At 41.1% G+C, this 9,380-nt stretch overlaps 1 protein-coding gene across 1 annotated transcript; it reads right to left on the bottom strand.

The window, feature by feature from the left end:
• Positions 1-2,773: 2,773 nt before the first annotated feature.
• On the bottom strand, positions 2,774-5,448 carry LOC123655122. Its single transcript, XM_045590957.1, has 2 exons — positions 5,307-5,448; positions 2,774-3,195 (listed from the first exon to the last, which is right to left on the bottom strand). Exons 1-2 carry the CDS (start codon positions 5,446-5,448, stop codon positions 2,774-2,776), a joined length of 564 nt encoding a protein of 187 aa, XP_045446913.1.
• Positions 5,449-9,380: the final 3,932 nt, after the last annotated feature.

Genomic DNA, 9,380 nt, shown 5'->3' with positions numbered 1-9,380 from the left:
TGCCCATAGTTACCACTAGGCAGGCGGGTTGTTAACCGCAGGGCTGACTTTGTCGCACCAAAGACGCTGCTGCCCGTCTTCGGCCTTACCCCGCCATCGGTCGGCTTTTTAAGTTCCAAGATGGTAGTGGAATTGTATTATCCCCTAGTCACTTCTTACGACATCCACGGGAAGAGAGGGGGGGCTATATTCTTTACTGACGTAACTACAGCATTCATGTTATGACAGTCTTATGTCATAGTGTCATAAAAGTGCATCAGACGCAAATTAAACCGTTAATGTTGTAACGTTATACGTACATTATTTATGCTAGTAAATTAAAATATGCTTAAATTTAATATTTAAAATACGTGAAATAAATTTATAAAAAAAACATTAATTTATTATAATTAAATCTTGCATGAAAATGTACAGTAATTTATAAAACACAATTTTATCATAAATTATTTTTTTTCTACAAACAAATAATATAAATTCATCAACCGGCATTTATATATTCGCGCGGGCAACATTTTATCTTTTCAAATGAATCTTTTGTCTCGGGTTATAAAAACGGCAGTACTGGTCGCCGCCGCGTCATTCATTTTTGGAATTTTGCCTCAAGAAAGTAGTTAACGCACATCACATATTTTATTACGGTCTCTAATACGGTGTCTAATATATATTTAAGCATCGTAACCGTACTTTATAAAATTATTGTGATCCTTGCTTAGCGTTGTCTCGATTCAACAAATATATATAGTGTCAGTGTTTATCGCCCCCAAACTGGGGTTCGACGTTTGGGTCACCGATTTCGACGTTTGGGTCACCAATTTCGACGTTTGGGTCACCAATTTTGGAAGTTTCCATCTAACCCTTTAACCCCAACGACGAGAGTGCACTCCGCCGGGTTTTGAACTACCCGTTCCTGCCGCCCCCGTTCGATAGCGGAATCTTGCCACGCGACTCCCGGGATTATCACCTGCACGGCGAACCAGGAGAGTACCTGAGCCGAACTGCATTCGGAGCTTGTGTGAATTGAGTGCTCGACCCCGCCCATATACATACATTTTTCTATCTACCTCACCGGGTTAATTAATTTAATAATTTTTTTTTTTAATTCATGGTACCCTGGTTTCATTTACATCTTTAATAGACCAGGGGAACCGTGACAATGTAAGATTTAAAAGATATGAAATATCTTTATTTTTAAGTGTCGGATGTTACTTGCGACAGTAAATTAAATAATTTAAAATTCTAATCACGTTATGTACGAGTTGTATAAGGTTAAAAGATACCTAATGCTTATGCTGAAAGTTTATAAATTTAAGAAAAATGCACATTTTGTAATATTGCAACCATCTTAATGTATGTTTAAAAATAAATTTATAGACAGTATTCTTATGTGCATGCATACATGCTATTTACTTTTATTGTACTTCACTCAGGAGAGAAAATAGTCAGATTTGGTCACCTACTTCTAGCAGCATTTAATTTGACATATAAATAAAAACTATAGTTTTATTATTATTTATTATTCTTAAATTAAATGACAGCACTCGAGAGTTTTTTAATGATGAATTCTAATTTCATATAATTTACTTAAATCTTGGTATTTGTATTTGTCGCTCCGTAATACTCCACTTTACTCACTCACATTAAATAATACACCACTGCTGTTGGAACTGGAACTGGTTTGTTGAAATTAAATTCAACTTATATATTACACTCGAGAGAAAACGTTTGCGCGATTTCATTACATTGTAGTGACATCTATTGACGTTATAATGAAACTAGCTTATTACTCTAACTTAATTGTGTTTTAGTGACATCTATTGATATATTTAGAAAGTTTAATATTTGAATCAATTTTCTTTGATGGGTGGGATCCTCAATTATAAAATTCAACACTGTTATTTTAATGATTAATTTAAAATTTAATGTGAGAACTAGCTACTTACATCTGTATTCAACATCTCGCCCGTAACAAAAGAGGCTTCTGAACCTTGATCTATTAAGATTCGTGCTGTCTGACAGCAGCCATATTTTGATTTGACTTTGACTAAAGCTGTAATTAATAACACCTTACCTTGATGTCCTTCCTTTGCAAAATGTGCTACAACCTTTTTCTCACACTTTGAACTCTCCTAACATGAGCTGCACCTGTTGACGATACAAATCAGATACAGATGCAGTTGGTACGCTAAGGGTTCCTTGGGGTTGACTCCTCTCAATATGCAGCAGGGTGTGATATCCTCTACCACATCGACGACAACACATAGACTAGCGGCAACTCTTCACATTGTGTGTAGATAAAAAACAATTGAAACAAAGCCTCTTGGTTTGTATAAAGATCTCTTCTCAGATCTCTCTTGGGGAGACTTGGCTCCAAATTGTTGGCATTGGTACAATAAATGTGGACTGGAACACATTACGCAGCTATTTTCTCTTTTATTCTCTTTTTGGAAAGTTGCTCCAGACAGTTACCAGAGCTTGTAGGCAGTGTACGTTTTATTGCTAGTTTTGATCCCATTACAATCTCCAGTGATCTGAATTTTGTTTCTAAAAATTGGACTAATCGGTTCCAGATTGGGAAATCATTAGGTGATACACGGCTGATTTCAGTTTCTTACTGTCTTTGTGTTCCATAATCTAATTTTGATACTGTTAAATGGATGATGATAACGTTCCACGAGTCTGTATTAATGCCTAAATTTTGTAGTGACTTTAGACAAACCGAGGTGGTATCTAGTAAACTTTTTATAGCGGTGGCCGATTCATTAGCAATACATTTTTAGGAAAATAATTTTTTCATTATCTCATTTGAATTATATCTTTTGTTATTGTATCGGCGCACCAATTGGTCCCATGCTTCTGTGTACTTAACTTCTGTTGTTAACAAGCTTCGTAGTAGCATTTCTGCTTCTCCCTTCAAACTACTCTTTAAATAGTGAAGTTTTTGTACTGCACTTAAACTGTGATTATTATGTATTAATGATATAAACATTTCGTGAAAACTCGGCCATTCTTCATATGCACCAAAAAATGAGGGCAGTTGTATCTGTGGAAGCTTTACTTCAGGGTTTGTTGAGATATTTTTAATGTTCAAGTCACTTCCTGTTGAATCTGAGACAGGAGTTCTACTTTTATTCAAATGCTCTTTCATCTTAATTTTGCAGTCAATATAGGTGTCTTCCAATGTTGCATACGAATTTTCTGTAAAGTAAGGTAAGTTTTCTTGTTCAGTTTTTGACGCGCGACCCACAAGTTGATAATGATTGTCAGTATATTTCTTTCATAATGTTTCCAGATTCTCCAATTTGGTTTCTATATATAACGTTGATAATCTCTCTTTACTCGTCTTTTTATAATTTGTGTATATATTTCCTCTTGTAGTCGCAAAAGTAAATTCAGTTTTATAACTTTATAGCTTTTAAAATGTCCTTTATTTGTGACAGTTCAATAAGTCTTCTTTTAAATATGTCGAAGGCATAAACAAATAAACACAAATTGTCTATGTCTCAGATACACTCCACAGACAAAGTCCACAGATTACACAAGATTGGCACGAAAATTTTCTAAGTCTATGGCACTTGTTTAAATTTTTACGTCATGGTCGACCAGAACGGCACGGTACGGCCGCCGAGTGATCGACGCTCCGATCTCCGCGAGCATTGCCTCGAAGTCGGTGAGACTCCGGCTCGGAGGAGCGTACACGCCGATGACGGCCACTCCGTCCATCGTACCGAGTGACCTCCCCCTCCGGACGTCCACGAAGCCCGCAGAGGCCGGAGCGATCATCGCGACCGAGCCGTCCAGGTCGCCCAGCCAATCGCCGCGATCGGGGACCGCGTAGGGCTCCGCCACTATCGCAATATTAATGCCCCACTGTGGTTCACATTGGCCTGCAAGAACTTAATGGACGCCATTAATTATCGGCGTCCATTAAATTCTCCACTGGCTTAGCAGCCGGCGCGTCGACGATGGTAGCCTTTACGGGCCTGTCTTTGCGCCTGCCACTCTTGTTGGTCTTTTTCTTGTTGTAGTCGGGGCACCTCCTGTCGCCAATTCTGTGGTTGGCGGGCCGGTCCGCCGCCGCATATATAGCGCACTTCGGCTCGGCTTTGCACTCGCAAAGTCTGTGGCCCGACTCGCCACTTCGCGAGTGCACTTCGCGCCGACGTGCCCCGTCTCCTGGCACCGGAAGCACCTCAGCGGCCTCGGTTCGAGCAGCCGGACCCTCGCCGTGGTCCAGCCGACGCGCAATCGTCCTTCACGGGCGACTTTTCGCGCCGCGACCACCGGGCAGCTCACCCAGAGCGAGCCGTTGGGGGCGAGGGAGCCAGCCTTCATGTCGTCCGGCTGACACCCACCCTCCGCGGCCAGTGCTCGGGTGACCTCCTCGACGGTGACGGAGTCGTCGAGCCCCATGACCCGCAGCTCGACCCTCTTCGAAGGCCGCTGTAATCTGACGGCTTCCGTGCCGAGGACTTCTCGCCTTTCTCCGCTCCAGGGACCTCGATGATCCGGGAACCCGTCGCGCCCGTTCAGATCTTGAGCGTTTGGATTCCCAGATCATTGAGGTCTATCTTGCTGCGGGCCTCCTTGATTACAGAGGCGTACGTGACGCCTCTGTCCTTCGCCTCCGGTTGCAGCGTTATCGAAACCGCCGCCGAAGACGGCGCCCGCAACTTCTTTTTCGGCTTCGCTTCTTTCGAAGCAGCCGTAGCCGCAGCCTTGCTTGGCTTCCCGGCCTTCCGTCCGAGGACGGTAGACCAGGTCTCCCGCGCAGCCGGAGTCGCGGGCGCCGGTTTCGCAGCAGGTTTCGGTGCTGCCGCCGGAGTCTCGACCGCTTTCGTGGTCTTGCCCTTCTTTTTCTCCCGTCTCTTTTCCTTCCCCCTCTTCGGAGCCGGATTCGCTGGCGGGGTCAACGTCGTGATCGCCGCCTGGTCAGCCGGCTCGGAAGCTGGGGCCTCTCTCTCCTTCCTCGCGTCCAGAGCGACACGAGCTGGTTGGAGCCGGTTGGCGCCGGTTGGCCGGCAAGAGCCGGTCGCTCAACGCCTCGATCTTGGCGTCGATCGAGGCGTTGAGCATGTCGCTCAGTTTGGACGCGAGAGAGCGCTCGCGTTCTTCCCAGTCATCGGGACGCTGAGAATTATGCGCCGCAGCCTGCGACAGCATGAACCTCTCCATCCTCTCTTCGAGGGCGTTGAATTTCGCCCTCCACTCCTCCTTCTCCTTTCGGAGTTCGGCCACCAACGCCCTGAGGTGGACGACCTCGTCAGTCGCGTTGCGACTGGCGAGTTCCTCCACCACCTCATTCATACCTCTTCTGACTTCTTTAAGGGCCTTGATATACGTGCCCTTTAGGTTTCTCGAGCTTCCGGTCACCTTTTGTAGAAGCTCGAGGTAACCTTCCGCTCGAGAAAGCGCGTCTCCATGTCTTTCGGCGTCGTCGCTGAGCGACATGTCCGACTGACGCGAGCTTGTCCTGGATTGGACCGCCCGCGCCATGTCGGCCAGCTCGCTCTCCGCCTGGATTTTCAGTTCGCGCTCCTTTTCGTCGTTAAGGCGACGTTTGGCTTCGGCCAGTCCGACGTATTGGCCGGTTGTAGCCGGTCGACCTCGGCCCCTGCCAGGCGTCGCCCTTTTCCTCTCTTTTTCCTCCTCCCGCCCGCCCTAGCCCGGAGACAGGATCCTCTTTCTAAATTGAGGTTTTCGGCGGTGGGAGGATCCCAACGACATGTTGCCGTCGAAATCTGATCCCGCCCCCCAAAAGTCCCCCCAAGTCCATGAAAAACTTCAGAGACTAAGACCAGTGGCCGTACAAATGCACACGAAATTTCGAATCAACGAACGAAATCACGAAGTCTACTACACTTTAACTTTTTACTTCACGAATTTTTTCTGAGTCCAGCACTACACACTTTACTTAATATTTTTCACTGTACTCACGGTCTGTCCAGTCCTTACTCCATAGTCCATAGTCCTTACACTTTACACTGCAATTCAAGTCCACTTAGGCACTAACACTTAGTTCTCACTATTTACTATACCGTCTAGCACTTACTTTCTTCACTCCCGAGTTTCGGCACCAGAATTTTGTTGCGTAATACTCCACTTCACTCACTAAATAATACACCACTGCTGTTGCAACTGGAACTGGTTTGTTGAAATTAAATTCGACCTATAGGTTATTACATTCGAGAGAAAACGTTTGCGCGATTTCATTACATTGTAGTGACATCTATTGACGTTATAATGAAACTAGCTTATTACTCTAACGTAATTGTGTTTTAGTGACATCTATTGACATATTAATTATTGCTGTGCTTATTTACATTGCTGTGTGGGTACGGCAATGAAGAATATAGCCACCCCCTCTCTTCCCGTGGGTGTCGTAAGAGGCGAATAAGGGATAACACAGTTCCACTACCACCTTGGAACTTAAAAAGCTGACCGATGGCGGGATAACCATCCAACTACTGGCAATGAAATACACAGGCAGTAGACGGGCAGCAGCGTCTTCAGTGCGACAAAGCCAGCCCTGCGGCCACCAACCCAACTCTAACTTAATTGTGTTTTAGTGACATCTATTGATATATTAAGGAACTTTAATCTTTAAATCAATTTTGTTTGTTGGGTGGAATCCTCAATTATAAAATTCAACACTGTTATTTTAATAATTTATTTAAAATTCAATGTGACAACTAGCTACTTAAACCGTTGTATTAAACAGTACTTACAATCGACATTTATTACTTCAATAGTGTTCCCAATTTTGACTTTTGTCTTAAATAAAAAGCATTAAAATTGTATTTATGTAAAAATCAACTGATGATAATGATATATTTAAGTAATCACAGCCAAATTAGACTCTGTAAATTTTTAACAAACAAAAATTTCATATTTCTTGGTTTCTAAACAATTGTTATTTGCTATAATGTAGATATATGCCTCTCTCTATAAATCGATAGTTAAAAAAAAATCGTTTCTTGAACCGTGTTATTATATGCAATCTTAATAAATTTCAACAATTGTTATTTTAAGTTAATAATTTTTTTTGTTAATATTATAGTAATAAACGGTTGTTTATATATAAGGTTTTTCACTTTATCTTTTACGAACAGGAACTATACTTATTATCCTTAGATTTTCAACCAATCGTAATTTGCGCTGCTATAAAAGTATAAACCAGCTTCGAGTTGTCTTTTTAATGGTAAGGGTCTGACTATACTTCGTGGTACGGGATTAGCATGAAATGGCAATGAATGCATATTGGTAGGCTGTAACACGTTGTTTTCTCTAACTTATTCCAATTTTTTTTCGCCCTGTTTTTGATTCAGTATCGTAAAGGTATTCTTAATATAGAAGTTTCTTTCGGTATTTTTGTAATGACTTCAAATCAGTTCAATGTTCCGACTATTTGAAGCTTTTTAAAGTCTTGAATATCTAAGTAAAGCAGCAGGTATAAGTATCGGCACGGATCTCGTGCGCTCGGCCTCAGTATGGGGATTGTGCAAGATTCGCAAACATCTTAGTTTGCGTGCTCATTAATTATCTGTATTTATATCGTCTAGGAAAGTACCTGAACCTTACAGAAGATCACAGCCAAACTATACTGCACTTAAGTAGTGTCGTGTTCCTGTGGTAAGATGGCCAGAGCACCTGGGGAGGGTCAGAGTTAATGGCGTCAACGCGCTTGCGATTCTTTTAATGTTGCTGGCGTCTATAAGCTACGGTACACGCTTACCATCAGCTCACGCCTTTGATGATGAATTTAAAAAAAAATACTTAGGTTTACAATGTCGTTTTACGACGCACTTTCAGGAGTTCTAGGTATATCATCACTTCACTGCTGAACATAGGCCTCCACAAGTTCGCACCAAAAATGCCTTGAACTCATGTGTGTTGCCCATAGTAACCACGCTGAGAAGGCGAGTTGGTGACCGTCTAGAGAGATACTTGTACTAAAAAATCACTTGTACAGCAAATCAAGGTCACTTTATGCTAAACTGGGGACTAAAACTTTTTTAACTAAGGTAGGGCCACAGAGTACATTGTAATAGTAGGGGTAGGGCACAGCAGAAAATTTCCTGCTCAATATATGGAGCAGCACAACTGGGATAGTACCTCGACCTTATAGAAGATCACAGCTAAATAATACTGTTTTCAAGCAATCTTCTATTCCTGTTGGTGAGTAAGGTGACCAGAGCTCCTGGGCTCATTGGGAATAGGATAAGCAACGCGTTTGCGATGCTTTTGGTGTTACTAATTGCTTACCATCAGGTGAGCCGTACGCTTGTTTGCCGACCTAGTTGTAAAAAAATAAAATAAAGACAAGGCAAAATTTAACTTACATTTAGGAATGTAAAAAAATTTAAAAGGGGACTGTAAGATTTATTAATGATGATAATAAATAAAATATCAATTTACGAATAACAGACGTAGAATAGCTAAAAAAATAAAACCTTAAATGGCAGACAATGAAATATTTATATGAAAAAAACACAGGTGTATTTTTCTATTATTAGGTCTAGAAAGGTAACTTAAGTCACTACACAAAACACTTTAGTTTTTGATTATTAATTATTCTCTTTAATAGTTGATCGAAGCTTATGTAAAAGCTTAATCTAAAAGTATGGATTTTTGTTTGTCAATTACACTAACTTATGAGGTTTTTTACATAGCACACAATGAAATGAAGCAGCCAATCTTCAAATAGATTATTTTATTTTATATTTTTATGCAATACTAGCTGTGCCTGCGACGTCGTCCGCGTGGAATTTAACAAAAAGTTATTGTTCAGTCATTGAAGTATAATGTATTAGTAATAATAGCGCAATGTGTTCAGTTTGCAGAGTTATAAAATAAATAAATTTGTACAATAAAAGTAGCCTAAATTACTCTTCACTACATCAGCTATCTGTCAGTGAAAATCCTGTCAAAATAGGTCCAGCCGTTTCAGTGATTAGCCGGAACAAACAGACAGACAAAAATTGTAAAAAATGGTATTTTGGTACATATGTACCGTGTACCTTAAGCGGTTATTTTATTTTAATATTACAAACAGACACTCTAATTTTATTTATTTGTATAGATTAAATACATAAATATTATTTTTTATTAACCTTGGTTACTTTCGTTTAAAAAAAAATAATGCCGCTAAAGGATATTAAGTAATAAATAAAATAAAGTCCTCCAGTGGTGATAACTTAACAATCGTTTTGATTATAAAATAAATATTTGATACATGAAATCACACTCCATAATTTTATTAATAAACATAAAACGCATAATAATATCAAAGCAGCACTGTATGCTGTTGTTTACACAATCGGTCGTCGAGGTCACGGAGGCTGCGCAGGAGTTGCCCAGAGCTGCCAACCTAACAGACCGAT

The sequence above is a fragment of the Melitaea cinxia genome, chromosome 7, assembly GCF_905220565.1.
Source record: "Melitaea cinxia chromosome 7, ilMelCinx1.1, whole genome shotgun sequence".
Classification (NCBI taxonomy): Eukaryota; Metazoa; Arthropoda; class Insecta; order Lepidoptera; family Nymphalidae; genus Melitaea; species Melitaea cinxia.
The sequence above is the reverse complement of the archived record's forward strand: the minus strand, read 5'-3'. Positions and strand labels throughout refer to the sequence as shown.